We start from the raw sequence: 16,668 nt of genomic DNA, 5'->3' as shown, positions 1-16,668 counted from the left end.
CAAAATGTTTTAATAAAAATTCAGACACGTTTTATATGTAGCTACATAACGCCTCTTTTTATGAAAACTAAATCTTGGGCCTAAATTATTAAATATTATGAAAAGTCCAAATACTTTTCTTAGTTACTGTAGGTACTTTGATTTCATAGTACACTTATTTTGGGGTCTCAGTTCTAAACTTAATCGCTGGCTGTTGCTCTGTGCCTCTTGTAAAGTCAACTACTCTGATGTCTGTGTTTACATACACAGCGTAGTTTTTTCACAAGATGAGGAATGGTATGAAGTGAAAGATTATGCTTGCAGTGTGTAATTTACTCCTCCTGCATAAAGCCTAAGTGTGAAGTTTCAGAAATGTTGGGGAGCTGAAATCTACTTCCCAAACAAGGGCTATTGAGGAGGTTGCTGCATAGTCCCAATCCCCATGCCTGTTCCTCTATCTTGTAGCCTGGAAGAGCAGCTATAGCCCTTTGATCCAAGTTGCACAATGTTAGGGTCAATGGATCCTTGTAACAAATTTCATTTTTACTTACTTACTGCTCATTGTCCCCTCCTGTGCTAATCTGCATGGGCTAGCTCAGAGACCGTTTTTGGTATGTAGATGTGCACAGGCTATGTCTCCATGGTGGTTCCATCTGCCATCCCACCCTTCAATACACAGCGGTTATTAGCAATCTTAAACCCTGATCCTGCCCATAGTTATGTTCCTGCTTAACTTTATAAGCAATGAGTAGCCCCTTGACTTTAATGGGACTATTCGTGTGTGTAAAGTTGAAGCATATGCATAGCTGTTTGCATGATTTGGACTTAATACAGTATCCGTATTTATGAGTACTTTATTTTTGGCTTAAAGTTTCTTATTAAGAAACATACTTACATGTCTATGAGCGTTCTTGTGCTGAGCACTACTTACGTCCATTAACATTATTGAGGGTTACCTATGTTGATCTTGGTATTCTTGCTTCAATTTCTTTAACTTTCAAGTAAAAGCCAGCAACCTTTGAAAATAATTATTGCAAAAATGTGGTGTCTTCATATTGAGATAAAAATAGTCCTTTGTTTACTGATCATAAAGTTATTTTTTTCCTGTACATACAGTTGTGACAGGAACAGTATAGTGTGGCCTTGTTCCTAAAAGGTAATACAAATCTGAGTCTTTTATGGTCTTAATCTTTTTTTTAAAATGTACCACAGTAGAATGGCTCTTGAGACACAAGGTACTTTTCTTGCTTTGACTTTTTTGAGGATAAGTTTGCTTTTGCTGTTGTGTTTTGTCCTACTGTTTTTTACATTGCACATTGGTAGGACCTGGATAAGACCCAGGACAACTTACTGAAACATCAGGCTAGCATTAGTGAACTCAAGCGCAATTTCATGGAATCCACACCTGAGCCACGCCCCAATGAATGGGAAAAGCGGCGTATCACACCTCTGTCTCTACAGACACAAGGGGTATGTCATTGCAGATGCTTGTCAGCATGCATTTCCATACAACTGTTTAGAAAATATAATAAATGTAAATTGCCCTCCTATATTAACATTTTCTTTTGTGTGAATGTAACATTTTTCTTTATACTAAATACCCATTAACATTTTGTTACTTACTTTTGGTCCAGACTTTAAATAACTTGTTTGAGTTTCAGTATGAGAGAGTAACTCAGAACAAAGCAATTGAAACAAGGATTGTGCTTTATTCTGGTTTAGGACTGCTATTCTTACAAATTGGTTTTACAGTGGCTGTAAAATTGTGAGAAAGACGTTTCCGTCCTTAACTCTGCTTAGGCAGTTGCATGTAAACCGCTCTCAAGCTCACGTTTAAACTTGGTTCAGTAACAATATTCATGATAAAATATTTGATAATGTCAAGTGTTTTTCAGGCAGTAGTATAGCATAGCTCAAGGATCGGCAAACTTTGGCACGTGGCCTGCCAGGGTAAGCCCCCTATCAGGCCGGGCCGGTTTTTTTTACCTGCCACGTCCACAGGTTCAGCTGATCGCAGCTCCCACTGGCTGCGGTTCGCCTCTCCAGGCTAATGAGGGCTGCGGGAAGCAGCATGGGCTGAGGGATGTGCTGGTCGCTGCTTCCCGCAGCCCCCGTTGGCCTGGAGCGTCGAACCACAGCCAGTGGGAGCTGCAATTGGCCAAACCTGCAGACGCGGCAGGTAAACAAACTGGCCTGGCCCGGCAGGGGGCTTACCCTGGCGAGCTGCCTGCCAAAGGTTGCCCATCCCTGGATAGCTCTTAAGCTGTATTCGCTTTTTAAAAGCACTTGGGCTTATGGCTAACTTTTTTTTTTATAAGACTATAAAAAGATTGAGGAGGTTTTCAGTTTCTCATGTCTCTTGATAAACAGCAGCTTGAACTAGCAATTTAGAAAGCATTGTTTCCAAAATCTACATGTTTTGGGTCAGAACTAGACACACACATTGCTGTCACAGTTCAAAAATGCTTAGTGATTTTTACAATACTTTAAATCTACTTGTGGTTTTATAAAGACTAAACAGCTGCTCACAAGTATGTTCTGCTTTAGCATCTATCAATCTGTTTCTGGACCTAGCCTCATTTTCCCTCTGATAAGTGAGTGTGCTATCTTGATTATTGCTCCAGGAAGTTTAATGGTTCTTGAGACTACAAGATATGGGGACCTTTTTAAAATCCCCACATGTTAAATTTGCTAAACACTGTCAAACAATTTTTTTCCTTATTAAGGCCCCAGCTCAGGAAGGTATGAAGCATTTTGAACTTTAAGCACATGAGAAGTCCTGGTAAAACCAGTGGACTACTCCTATGATTAAATATCTTGCTCATTTGGGTCCTTGGTGGCTCACTTGTAAAAAATCTCCTACAGATCATTAGCCAACTTCTTAACTGAATTTTTTTTAAATTGTTGGCCTACATGGTCACTTCCAGGATATGTTTCAGAGTAGCAGCCGTGTTAGTCTGTATCCGCAAAAAGAAAAGGAGGACTTGTGGCACCTTAGAGACTAACAAATTTATTTGAGCATAAGCTTTTGTGAGCTACAGCTCACTTCATTGGATGCATTCAGTGGAAAATTCCATTCCAGGATATGATTACTCAGACTTTGCAATCATCACAGTATGTTTGTAAACAAAAACTATAGCCTCCTTTATGATATTCCAGAAATGTGGATGGATTTATTGTCCATATTTTGCTGATAAATATACTTGCTTCAATATAAAAGGAACTACATATAATAAATCCTAGTGGTTTATTTTATTTTGTGTATGTGTGTGTGTTGAATTAATTTATATTGAGGAGGGGGTAAATCCAGGTATTACGTTTCCCTCTATCTGCATAGTCCTGCTACCTGGTATGCTTGTGCTGCTTTCAGGCCAATTTGTTTTCATGTTTTGTATGATGTATGTCTGTCTCATTATTTGTTGATTTATGTTGGTTTTATAAAACCAAAAACTTAAAAAAACTTAATAGAAAAAAGGAGACCACATTTTCCAAAGGAAAAAATTGCCTGTGAAGGAGAAGCAATGGACTGCAGTGACATGGATTACTGAGGCAAAAACAGAAGAAACTAACCAGGTGGCGGTGTTTTGTTTTGGTTTAGTTTGGTTTGGGCGTTTGTTTTTTTTAACATTGTTGTGTGACATGAGTTAACCAGATTATTTTTTAAAAAGTGATGTGTTTAAACCAATAAAAAACCCAACTTTGAGAGGATGTTTCTGATCTCCATATAGATCAGTGTTGGTTAAACAAAGGTGTTGATCTCTGCTATCAAACTGGCTTTGAAGTTCTGAATAATTAATACTTTTTAAAAGGCAACAAGAAATTCAGTGTATTATATTCTATCACTGAAAACATCATGGTATCTTTATTTGTTTAGGATGACAGATAAACATGCATTTCCATACCAAAATGCACTTCTGTAATTGTTCAACACTCTACAGGGAATAAATCAGTTACGTGACTACTGCAGCTGTTCTGCAAATCAATAATGCTGGGGAAATAGATTCATTGTGAATACTCCCCTAGATCTAAATGTGTGTTCACCTCTCTGCCTCTTTCCCCATCTGTAAAATGAGAAAAATTATTCTTCCTTTGCTAAGCGCATTGAGATCTATTGATAAAAAGTGCTATATAAGAGCTGAGTATTATTTATTATTAAGTAGCAATTGCCAAGCTACTAATCAGATCACCTTTGACTTGTTTTTAGGTAGGAATTTAGAATCAGATTAAAAACAAAGAACAAATGCTGTAAATGTTATTTTAGTAACACACAGTGTATAAAATATTTTGCTGTGTTGCCAATTGTCAAGCAGGGAGTGGGGCATAGGAAACTTTCCAACCTTCTAATAATAATGGGACCTTCTTTGAGCCCTAAAATAAGCAAATAGTAGTGCCTTTTTTATGGAGTAATAAAATACTCATTTCCACCACACCATGCCCCCTTCCATTTTTTCATCCTTATGCTATTAGGTTGGCCAGCAGATTATCATACCTGGAACAAGATTTAGCAAACTTCCATAGCAATTTTGCAAACTGGCATTAAGCATGTGTGTAAATACCTTTAAGTCTAAGGAGCGCACTGCCATTTTCCTTATTGGTACCTACTTCTTCTCCCCCACTGCTGCACTGAAAGTTCACACTAATTAACTGTATTCTCTATGTGAGAGAGAAATTTTACATTTGGTTAACACTATTTGTACCACCATCCTTTTGATTGCACAGCATCTGTGACTTAATATTTATGAAGGAAAACTATGGTTATAACCCTCTTATGTCTTGAATGTCCAGTACCATCACAGTCACCCCCCATTTTTAACCAAAACAAATATAAAATAAAATCCCCTAATGCTTTTATACATTAATTCATATTGGTTTATGTTTTGTACACTTAACCCAAAGGATTGTTTGATGCTAACACACAGTATCTACAGTGGATAACTGTTGTACAGTTTTTATATTTTGATGAAGGCTTCCAATTTTAGGGATATACTGATAATAGTAGAAGTCTGCCAACCTCCTTACCAGCCAACTGGTCACAGTAGAGAAAACCTCAGTTTTAACACAAATGCCAGTCCACTTGCTTTCATAAAGTATGTCTACACAGCCAAGCTGTGCATGGGCTAGCCTACTCAAGCTTGCTTGAATATAGCTAGCACCTGTGATAACAGTGTACACAGCGTGGGTCTGTGTGCAGCTAGTACAAGCCTGGCACAAACCCTGGCACATATTTGGCGCTCTAGCCTGTATTGAAGCATGCGCTGCACTGTTTGCACTAGTATTGTTAGCTGGATTCCAGATTGCTCGGGTAGGTTAGCCCGTGCACAGCTTTGGTGTGTAGACGTGCACATACAACCACAAAGGTTAGACGGGCTAAAAAATTGGTGGTAGTAAACTGCAAACAAATGGTGTGCGTATTTATGTATACACAGACAAAACTACAGCCAGAGCGTGTGTGTCAACGCTGATTCACTGAAATAACAGCATGCTGTAGGACTACAGTTTAGGGATTAACCAGATGACCATGAGCCTGCTTGCCTGCACACAGGCTGAAGTCAAAAGTTCTTAGGTCTTGTGTATATGAACTTTTGTCAAAAGTAGCCACAAAAAAAAGTAGTTGTCCCCTGTGAATGTCAAACACGCTATTAGGGTAAAATTAATCAACTCCCATCCAAATTTGCCTTGACTGCCTTGAAAGTATGCTGTAATTTTACTATAGGATGAATATAGGAGTCTTTTTCTTCCTCTTGCCGTATATGTAGTATGTGCAGCTACACAGTCTACTGTATAAGTGTTCAGAGTCTATAACACAAGTTCTTTGTGTCCACAGTTCATAATAAAATATGTGCTTAAAATACAGCTTTGTCCTAAAGTGTACTTTGGGTTAATCTTGCAGCATACAAGGTCCTGAGCTAGAAATAAATTTGCTGTAGTCAATACCAAATTTATTCAGCTGCTAAGTTACACCAGTATAAAAATATTAATTATTGTAGCGTTCTCAACTTATAAAGCACAAAGTCATATTTTAAAAATAAAATTTAGCTTTTAACGGGATATATCATCTTGGGGGGGGGGGTGTTTTTGTTTTGGAAGGTGGAACTGAAACAAATGAAAGATTCAGCTTTAAAAGACAGCTGCTGTGCATACATTGTAATATTTTTCAAATGTGTAGTTCACTAGCATTATGTGGCAAGAACTATAGGCTTTCTATAAATATCCTTAGTACTTTAAAAGAAGTATTTGGATAAATATGTATTTGCCCAATAGATGGGAGCAGCTCTAAATTTTTTAATGCTGAATTCTTGGATAAATACACATTTGATTCCTGATTAAAGTAATTGTTTTTAAAAACAGCCTTTTGAAGTTAAGGTGAACACAATCTATTGAAATAACCATCAAAAGTAGAAATATGCAGTTATGCCTCGCCCTCTGTTCAGAGCTAATGCCACAAGGGGAAACAGGGAAAGTATTAAGAATGAATTTAAAAATATTCTTAATATTGAATCTGAAATTCCGTCTAAAAGAAAACTGTAGTCTTGTTCTGACAGTTATGGGAGGGTCTTGTTAATCCTCCTTTTGTTTTTTTATATATATATATATATATATAATATTTACAATCTGAAATAATGTGTAAGACAGTAACTGAAGTGGGGATATATCATATTCTGGCATGGCTAACTATTGTCGTTTCTTTGGTACACAGCAAGTTTTTGTCATTAAAGCTTGTCATATTGTCATATTTTTCCTTTTAAGGGACACATTTTAGTTTTTCCTTTGATCTTGTAGAATTATTTCAGAAGCAAATCCTTGTGTTTGTGCTATTTGTTTTCTTTCTTGCCTAACCTCTCCTTTCTTCTGTAGATCATTACTGTTGTGTCTCCCACTATTTTAATTCTTTGCTTTCCATTTTATAACTTGTCTAGAGCCTAGAAGAGGAAATAACGTCAATTTTATTTAGTAAAGAGGGCTTTTCCACTAGCATGAAATCTACCTTCACTTCATCCACCACATGGACAGCAGAGGGCACTGTTGTGAAAGATAATGTACCTTCTGAAATGCTTTCTGCCTCACCCTTCTTACAACTGCCTGAGGTGCTTTTTTGCTTTATTTCTCCACTATGTCAACATATACCGAAATGGATATTCACTAACATGTCAGATAAAATTTGATGCATACATTTTTATCATCTATTAAACAGGCTGCCCTATTCGATGCCATGTGTCCCTAAGAAAATATATATATTATAATATTTAATATAAAAGACAATAGAGGAGAAATAGATTAACCACAAATACAAACTAGGTTAAATTTAATGTTGAAATTTAGACATGGACCCACAAAACCAAAAATCTACATGAAGGTAACTTTTTATTCAATCCCATTGTGTCAAAGCAGTTCAGCAAATCTTAACTTCTATTAGGGTGAGGGAGTATCACTTGGTAAACTACAGGCTTAATCCTCTATTCTTTGCATTTACAAAATATCACTTGACTCCCATTTTTGATTCCCCGGGACAGCTGGATCAGGCCCTGTTCATACTGCAGTTGGTAAACCAGGATTAAGTCACAGATGGTGTGCTGGTTTTAATGATATTTTTGCTTTTGTGCATTTGATCCTGAACATTGTTTTAGTGTTTTTTTGTTTGTTTAATTTTCATGGCTATTTAAATCTGATAAAAATTATTTTTACATAGTATGACAATACATGCATACCCATCACAAATTGTTTTGTTATGGCACAAATGCTAATAGAATTTCTTTAATCTCATGTTTTGGGATATCCAGATTGGATTTTAATAGGCTCTTCTTGGTAATCTTGAAACACGGTCCCTTTGACATTCTCACATCAGAGTATTCTAAACGTTCTTGTGATATTCTGTTGCAATTTATAAAATTATTGAAGTGACCTGCCAAATTCCTTAAAGCAACAGACCAAATAAAGTCCAGTCATCAAAACATTTAAAAATACAATGGGGGGGGGGGGAGAAGAGGGGGAATAAATTGACATTGGAATAGTGTGTGAAGACTTTTTTTCTTTCCATATATAGTAATTTTGGTTGACTGATTTTAACTATTTTAGCAGTAAATAATTGCCCCAGTAGGAAGCAGCCTTGGCTGATGTTTATGCTTCTGTTCCAAATCTTTTTGGTAAAGATCTTACATGATTCCAGTGGTATCCAAAATCTTAAATAGGTATTTTACAAACTAGATTAAAGAATTGCTTGTAGAAAACAAACATAACTGTAAATTCTGTATGGATCGTGAATCAAACATAGTTATACCCACAGAGTTTTCAGAATGCATACATTTTAAATCTTTTTATGCAGACAGTACTGTGTCATCAATAAGAGTTAATGAAAGTGTTTCTGCATGTTTTGTCTACAAGATGTTAAATGTTTGTGTCATCTGGTGTTTAAAACACGTATTGATTTGTGTCCTCTGGTTGCTTTTTGTTTCACAGAAACTTGCTTCCAAAGCAGAAGGGCCTTGCACTGGAGCCAGCGATGCTGATAAGGTTCTACTGATTTTTCCATAGTTAACTCGGGTCTGACATTTCTGATCCACCTTCATTCTTTCTTTCCTTTTTTCAGTTAACCATCACAGTCACCTTTGTTCTCTACATGACATGAACCAGCCATCAGTTCATTTTGTTTTCATCATTTTGATTTATTCATATACTGTACTTTTGTTTTTCCTCATCCGTGTTTTTTGTGCAGAGTTCACATGAGACTCTGAACGTAGTGGAGGAGAAGCAGCAGGCAGAGGTTGGGATAGAAGAGACTGTAGTCATAGATGAAATCAACAGAGGGAAAATGCAAGCGGTCACTGATGCTGGGAAGACCCGTAAGGTGGAACACCTGTCAAAAAAGGACTCTTCTTCACTGTCATCAGATAGCAGCAGCAGTAGTGAGAGTGAGGATGAAGTGGTGGGAGAGTATCAGCCCCACCACAGAGCGGCTGAGGACACCATAAGGGAAGAACAAGAAGAAAATGAAGATGCCAAAAGAAAGGAGGAGTGTACAACAAAAGTAATACAGAGTGTGGAAGCTGTACAAGAAGGCAGTAAAGTAACAGTTGAGCACACGCAAGTTACAGCAAAGGCTTTGGCCCAGGAAAATGCAGTAGCCATAAAAACTGAAGAGAAGAATGTAATGGAAGAGGGGAAGCAAGACCTGAGAGCAGAAGATGAGGAAGAACAGCTCAGAATAAACGGAGATGTGTCTCATGTTGACATTGATGTGCCACAAATAATTTGTTGTTCTGAGGTAAATGGTAGCACAGCTTGAGAACTAGATTATATAGAGATGTTACGTTCCTTGGGGTGGAAATATACCTGCCTTTCTTCTTCTCCTGTTCTCCCAGCTCTTCCGGTGTTCACCAAGATTCAAATCTTATGGAAGGGGGAAATCACTGATGAGCAGGGAAACTCTGCCTACTTCAGTCATGGTTTCTGGCTTTTTGCTGAAACAGATAGGAATTGCCCAATAAAGCAAACCTTCCTACGACTGTACCATCTCCTTTTTTCCTTACTACATAATTTTTATTTTTATTTGAATGTCTTTAGTGTTTTCAAGTCTTGTCTTGTCTGTTTTGTTGGCTGTTTTTGACACACCCATGACTTGTAGGTGTAGTTGGAAAGTTATTTAAATTATATATGCTAAAAACAATTTTTCACACCTTTTTTCCATTTTTTTTCTTACTATCCGTAGATTTTTCTTTCTATAAATCTTTTTATTATGAAAGCACTGCCTGGAATCTATATAGATACAAATTTCTGGGGGTGTTAAGAGTACCTGCAGTTAAGGCAGGTTAAGCAGTAAGGGGATGGCACATCTATCATTGCTTTATAGCAGCCTCCTCTAGTACCAGTAGATACTTTAGTACAGAAACAGGTTTAATGGGGTTAATCATGAGATGGCTCTTTGAAGGGGGGAGGAGTAAAATGGAATGTAGACGACCGTGTACAGTTGGTAAACTCTGTGAAGCTTTGACAACTGGGGAATTCTTTTTGTGGCGTCACCCTTCAGTCATTTAAGGTCTTTCCTCATTGTACTTGGCTCCAGTTCAAGACCAGTTCAGAAATTGTCCTAAAGATGTCCCATACTTCTCTTCTTAAGACCACCTTATTTCCCTCTTCTATGTGAATAGCCCCAATTGTTCCTGTAGTTGAGAATGTGAGTAAACTAGCTTCTCCAAGGTTATATTGGGCTCCACTCATGCTTTCTAAGAATATAAGCAAAACAGGCCAGATCTTTAAGGGTATTAAGGCACTTAAAGCTGCACATAGATACTTAGTGGGATTTTTCAGAAGCACTTTGGTGCCTAACTCTCATTGATTTTAATGAGTTAGGTATCTAGGTTCTTTTGAAAATCTGACTAGGTCATGAAAATCTGGTCCATCATGTCTAAGACCATTATAGTTTCTACTGACTTGCAGAGTTCTAGTTTGTCATCACTTTTTGGTTCCCAAGCAGAGAACAGTACTGAAAAAAATATCTCCTACAAGGGCTAAAATGGCTTTTAAAGTTTGTTTTCAGAGGAAAATAGTTGGTACCTAAACCTGATTCTAGACATGTAGTTTAGCTATATGCTATTTAAAATCCATAGACAGTAGTTTTGTCTACTCCAGAAGTTGCTTACATTAAAAAATAAAATTAAACTTTAGAAATGCTTAGAAAACATTGCAAGTTTTTATCCACTGTTGGGGATGTGTGTCAAATATTGTAGTAACTTCATTCTCCATTTTTAATGCAAGGCTTATTTTATGTAACACTGGCAACATTTGTCTGATGGAAGAAACTGTAGCTGAACTAAGATTCTCCCACTGATGGTCCTTCACACATTTTAAATAGACGTCTGAAGAAGTATTGAAGTGGTGATGATCTGGTTTCAGTGCCTACTACTGGCTAAGACATTAAACTTAGATCTCCTATGATTCTTGTAGAGAGGGTATTAAAGGGCTGGTGTGCTATTTGTTTTATCATCTTTATTCTTCTCATCGTGGCTTTTGTATGCGTATGTGGGAGACATTCTTAATATATATTATATCACTACTGTATTTTGTGTTTTTGTTCTATTTCATCTTACCCCACTATGCAAATCTTTGTTTTACGTCCCTTGGATTAATTGTACCCTGTCTCTTCCACCACAGCCTCCAGTAGTAAAGACAGAGATGGTGACCATTTCAGATGCCACACAGAGAACAGAAATCTCCACCAAGGAAGTCCCAATTGTTCAAACAGAGACTAAAACTATCACATATGAATCTCCACAGGTACAGGATGTGGATTTGGAATATCATTTATAATGCTGTTTACAAGTTGGCCTTTATGATCAACTCCAAATTCAAGCGAGATGATAACATGGTAATGTTTTTTTACAAATCAACACTTCCCTATAGTGGCACTGATTATTTTGTTAACATGGAACAATTTAAAAATGACTGTAAGTAGGCAGAAGAGCAAGTATCATTCTAACATTAAAGGTTTGGTGGTGGTTTTTTTTTTAATCAAATAGTATAGGATCTGGTTGTCTAAAAATGTATGGGTTCAGAGATCTGACTTAACTCACCTCTGAGCTCCCAAAAGGGAAGAGTAACTTTGATTATAATTTTGTCCACGAGGGACATGTTAAAATGGTTGGTGTGATTCAGCAAACCACTTAGCTTTTATACTAGAGTGGTAATGTGTATCAAACCTGTGTTTGTTTTCATATGGTCATTCTGTTTGCCAGCGAAACCATAGACATTTCTGTTCCAAAAGCACTTTTCCACTTGAGCTAAAGGAGAATTATGTAGGTATTAGTAGTGAAAGTTGCATTAACTGTGTTCTGTTAACACACAAGTTTTAAATCCTTAGGCATGAAAATGCAACTTTTGTTTTTCTTTTCCCAACTGTCTACAGTTTGATGGCAGCTCAGGTGGTGATGCTGGTGTGCTGTTGAGTGCACAGACTATCACGTCTGAATCAGTTTCTACAACTACAACCACACACATCACTAAGGTAAAACTGACAACTTCTCTGTGCATTAAAAATGACCCTGTCAAAATGTACATTGGTTCCTTCAAAATGATTACTCTGAACAAATTTGATATTTAAAATGGATCGTGCCATTCCCAGTTCTGGGCTTTAATTGACTTCCCTAAACCAAGTCTTAATGCAATATCACAGATGAAATCAGGAGGGAGAACTGGGGAAGAGAGAGAAATATAATCAGAGTTTTTGCAGTACCTGCAGCTGGTGTTACTTCTGGCTTTTGTGGGTTTTGGGGACACAGCTTGGGGGTTCTGCCAGGGGAAGGGGTAATTAATGTGATTGAGCTCTGTAGTAGCCCCACTAATGGAGTCAACTCAGGGGATATGTTGAAACTTATCTCCTGGCTTCAATCCTCTTTACTCATCCTCTCTTGGGACTGCATTGATCAATTTTTGTAATCTTTCTGAGCAGATTCTGCTACTGGGGACTTTGTGCCTTGGATTACTTTAGAAATTGGCATATGCCAGGGCTGAATCAAGTCCTGAGTGTTCAGCATTGAGTCAGTCGAGAAGCTCAAAGTCAGCAAGAAGTTGGATCTGTTTCCATTTCTGTCCTGTGTGACACTTTTCTGTGTCTCCCCCTTCCAGCTGAGAAATGTTATTTTTCCTGAATGGTGAATAAACATGTTTTTGTTTTTAAAAGAGGCATGCAAACAACAGAGTTACTGAATTCTGATGATTTTCTAATGCAGTTCTAGAAGGAAAATCTCAAGGAGGACTCCAGTTTATGGTGAAACAAAAAGGAAGAGGGGAAGTGAAAGGTGCACAGTAAATCTTATTTCAAGACAAGAATCTTAATTTTATTGGATAGTAATTCAGTGCTCACAGAATTAAGTTCATAATGGAATATCCTAAAGAGAGCAAAATATATTCACAGAATAGGTCAGGAGAGAAGGATGTTGGAAATTGTACAGTGAAAGTCACCAAAAAATAAACTCTGAACTCAGAATTTAAAACGAAGTGTCTCAACAGAAAGTTTAGTGAACAGCTCCTTTTCAACTTCCTCTTGCTTTTCGAATCCTTCAGCACCATCAGAATCTTGAAAAAGACTTTGTGGAATAAAATGCCACCTGTGTTCCAACAGAAAAAATAATTCTCTTATCAAATGTACATGGAGCTAAAATAACTGTTAGAGAATATTGTCTCATTGAAAGGAGCTATATTTTTAAAATGAAATTAGATGATGCTTTGTCAACCAGGAGGTCAAAGAGAAGTATGGAAGAGCCATCTGATAGCAAATTTGCTACTTTGCCATTAACAGCCTCTCTATAAATACAATAAATTTGTGGTCTTGGATTCCAAATATTCTAGCCACTTCCCAGTGTTGGCCCAAATTTTGCATCCAGAATTTTTCATTCATCTGTTTGAAATACAGAAACTGTCAAGATGATTTGAATCTTCCGATGGAATTCTCAAAGTACTCATACTGGAAATAATTCCAGAGTTGTTTTATAACTCATTTCTCTTGATTGATGCAAAATAAAGTGGCTTAAAATTTTGTACCTCCAATCTCAATGTTGTTCTTGATTGCTGTATGGAAGTCTTTTGTAACTGTCTTCAGAGAACTATCCGTTTATAATATCCTCCAAGGAAGAACTTAATCTCATCTCTGGCCAAATACTTATATAAAATACAATGCAATTTTATCATCTGTATTATTTTCCTTACAAACTGTTTCCCAAAATGCCTTAAGCATTAAATAGAGACGAAAAATGAAGTTTTCATTTGAGATTTGAAATTAGATTGTTAATTGATGAGGCAGAAGGATGCACAAAGGTCAGAACTGCAGATGAGAGAGAACCTTACAGATAGTTGTGAGATTGTGTGGAGAACAGATGAGCTGACACACAGTAGTTAAGGAAGTTTCAGGAAACTTGTCACTTACCAAGACCCAAATGATGACAAAGAAGACTGGAACCCTGATGTATCAGCCCCATTTCCATATCTGTCCAGACCTGACCTCAGATAATGTCTTAGGGCCTTCTCTGCAGGTTGGTCTTCTTGGGCAACTTCCTCTTGGACATCACTGCTATACAGTTAACCATAAACAGGAAAGGATGATTAGATGTAGGACCAAGAATCTGTATCATTAACTGCAACCCTTTCATACCAACTCTCTTCCCACTTGTGCACTGGAGAGTAGGAGTAGACGTTCTCTATGGTTTCCCCTCCTTACCTATATGGAATCATTTTAAAGATGAATTTCTTTGTTTTGTGCTATCTGTAGACAGTAAAAGGTGGAGTATCAGAAACAAGGATTGAGAAGCGCATTGTCATCACTGGAGATGCAGATATTGACCATGACCAGGTGAGCACATATGCAGTTCCCTTTTACAGTACTCTGTCTATGTCCCTCTAAGATCTGTGCAATACAGAAAAGGAAGAGATCAGCAGAATTCATAGGAGCAAGTAGATTCTGAGAATGTCAATTCCATCAACTAATTATGCTATCATATGTGCTTCCTGGGCAGATCCTCAGTTTTCTGAGTGATGATGCAAGTTTTGATGAATATTAGGACACCAAGATCTTTCCTTTAATATCAAGAAAACCAATATTTCATAGTGTGTTAATGTATATTAGCAATAAATGAAGCATAGTACTCAATTGTGGATCCCTTTGGTATCTTGCACAGATAAGTTAATCTTTATTAGCACTAGGTACCCAAAACCAAGCACAATTTTTTCATGCTCACAAGAGAGAGCGGGCTTAGAATATTTCACCTGTCCCATACAAAAAAAAAGACTTTGAAAATTGGAGAACAGGAAAATCAGAAAAATGCAATTATTTTTCCCTTGGGATCGCTCAGATTATTTGCATAACTTTTCATTTAAGAGGTAATGGTGACAAAGCTGAAACAAAAAATCATTATGTTGAGTTATTTAGTCAAGAAAGTCTGCACTTTCCATGATGTTGCAGTGGAGGCAGTTTCTAAGTTGTATACAAATCAACAAATAGGAATTTAATTTTCACTTTTTAATGGTAATGTACTGAGGGCTCTGAGTAAATTTAATTTCAGATTTTGATGTGCCTGTAGTAAGTGGCTCATGACAAGTTCAATCTCTCCTTGAAGCTTGTAATTAAATGCCAGAGCTGTTTAGCATTAGGCATGGGTTATGTCTACCCTGAAATGTATTTAATACATTTGGGACATCTGAAAAGGTCAGACAGTACCTTTGCTTTAATAAAACTCCATTTATTCCCTCCACTGTTCTCCAAGTCCTCCTCTTATACTGAAATAAACAGTATGAAGCAGAAAAATAAGTTGTAAGTGTTGACTACACAGTACATTTTTGTACTAAAGTTCACCGTGATATTTAGCTTATGATAAATTATACCATTGACTCTGCAAAGCATCTATGAAGTTCATAATACTAACAAACTATACCAAGGAGATTGAGTCCTTGACTGTTGGCACTGTACATCACTGCTGTGGAGAATGAGGAAGTTGTGCCTTAACATGATTTGGAACCAGGGCGGCTGCAGCCAAGAGATTCATTGAGTGATTGGACTTCAAGGTTCTACCAAAGTGAGGTTTAGGAAGCCAAACCTGTTCCCTAAGGCACTGGTTCTCAACAAGGGATACGTGTACCCCAGCGGTACGCAGAGGTCTTCCAGGGGGTACAACTACTCTTTTAGATATTTGTCTGGTTTTACAACAGGCTACATAAAAAGCATTAGTGAAATCATTACAAACTAAAATTTCATACAGAAAATGGCTTGTTTATACTGCACTATATACTATACACTGAAATGTAAGTACAATATTTATATTCCAATTGATTTATTTTATAATTTTGGTAAAAATGAGAGAGTAAGAAATTTCAGTAATTCAGTAAAAGATTAACTTTTGTATTTTTATGTGCAATTTTGTAACCAAGAAGTTTTTAAGTGAGGTGAAACTTGGGGTATGCAAGACCGATCAGACTCCTGAAAGGGGTACAGTAGCCTGGAAAGGTTGAGAGCCACTGCCCTAAGGGGTACACTCGAGAGGGACTAAAAGGATCTAAGGTGTAGTTTGCCCTGTAGCCATGACAATCACCTAAAACATTTTAGAAGTATCATATGCCCCTCGGGTTATCTGTTTGAAATAAAATGACCTAACATCCTAGGGACAGTTAGCTGCGCTAAGAGGAACTTATAAAAGCTATCAAGAAAAGTTTTGGGGCGTAAGTAAACCTTGTGTGTGTAGGCCTTTGATTGTTTTTACCTTCTGCTCTACTTGTGTTGTACCTTTTGAGGAATGAGTACATATTTTGTGTCAAGGTACTGTTCCTGAGTCAGGGCAAACTTTTACTCTCATGGGCTCCCACAGGGTAACTATTAGAGGTGCCAAAAGCAAGTTGAATCATGTCATTAACATGATTGTGAACCGGGGGGGCTGCAGCCCAGAGATCCACTCTGTGTGATTGGACTTCAAGGTTCCACCAAAGTGAGGTGTAGGAAGCCAGGCCTGTTCCCTAAGGGGTACACTCAGGAGGGATTAACGGGATCTAAGGTGCTTTGCCTTGTAGCCATGACAATTACCTAAACAGGCTGGTCCCTTAAATACTAGTACATGGTGCTGCTTAAAATGCAAACTAGTAATAAAATTGTCAGGTTTAAGAGATGATAGCAAGCACCAAGCTGTACTAATGAAGCATTCCCTTTTGGGTCCACAAGTT

At 37.4% G+C, this 16,668-nt stretch overlaps 1 protein-coding gene across 21 annotated transcripts in view; it reads left to right on the top strand.

Annotated features, from left to right (window-relative positions):
• The window catches only part of EPB41L2 (erythrocyte membrane protein band 4.1 like 2), a 275,035-nt gene that overhangs the window by 245,514 nt on the left and 12,853 nt on the right, over positions 1-16,668 (top strand). For 11 of the 21 annotated variants that reach the window (XM_074948422.1, XM_074948438.1, XM_074948420.1 and 8 more), the window contains 7 exons: positions 1,303-1,449; positions 6,897-7,064; positions 8,434-8,487; positions 8,690-9,238; positions 11,125-11,247; positions 11,876-11,974; positions 14,234-14,314. In XM_074948422.1, coding sequence (XP_074804523.1) covers positions 1,303-1,449; positions 6,897-7,064; positions 8,434-8,487; positions 8,690-9,238; positions 11,125-11,247; positions 11,876-11,974; positions 14,234-14,314 — 1,221 coding nt within the window. The remainder of the gene's footprint in view (positions 1-1,302; positions 1,450-6,896; positions 7,065-8,433; positions 8,488-8,689; positions 9,239-11,124; positions 11,248-11,875; positions 11,975-14,233; positions 14,315-16,668) is intronic. The other 10 variants (XM_074948430.1, XM_074948436.1, XM_074948424.1 and 7 more) reach the window with 8 other exon arrangements.

Source organism: Natator depressus, chromosome 3, assembly GCF_965152275.1.
Source record: "Natator depressus isolate rNatDep1 chromosome 3, rNatDep2.hap1, whole genome shotgun sequence".
In the NCBI taxonomy this organism is placed as follows: Eukaryota; Metazoa; Chordata; order Testudines; family Cheloniidae; genus Natator; species Natator depressus.
The sequence above is the reverse complement of the archived record's forward strand: the minus strand, read 5'-3'. Positions and strand labels throughout refer to the sequence as shown.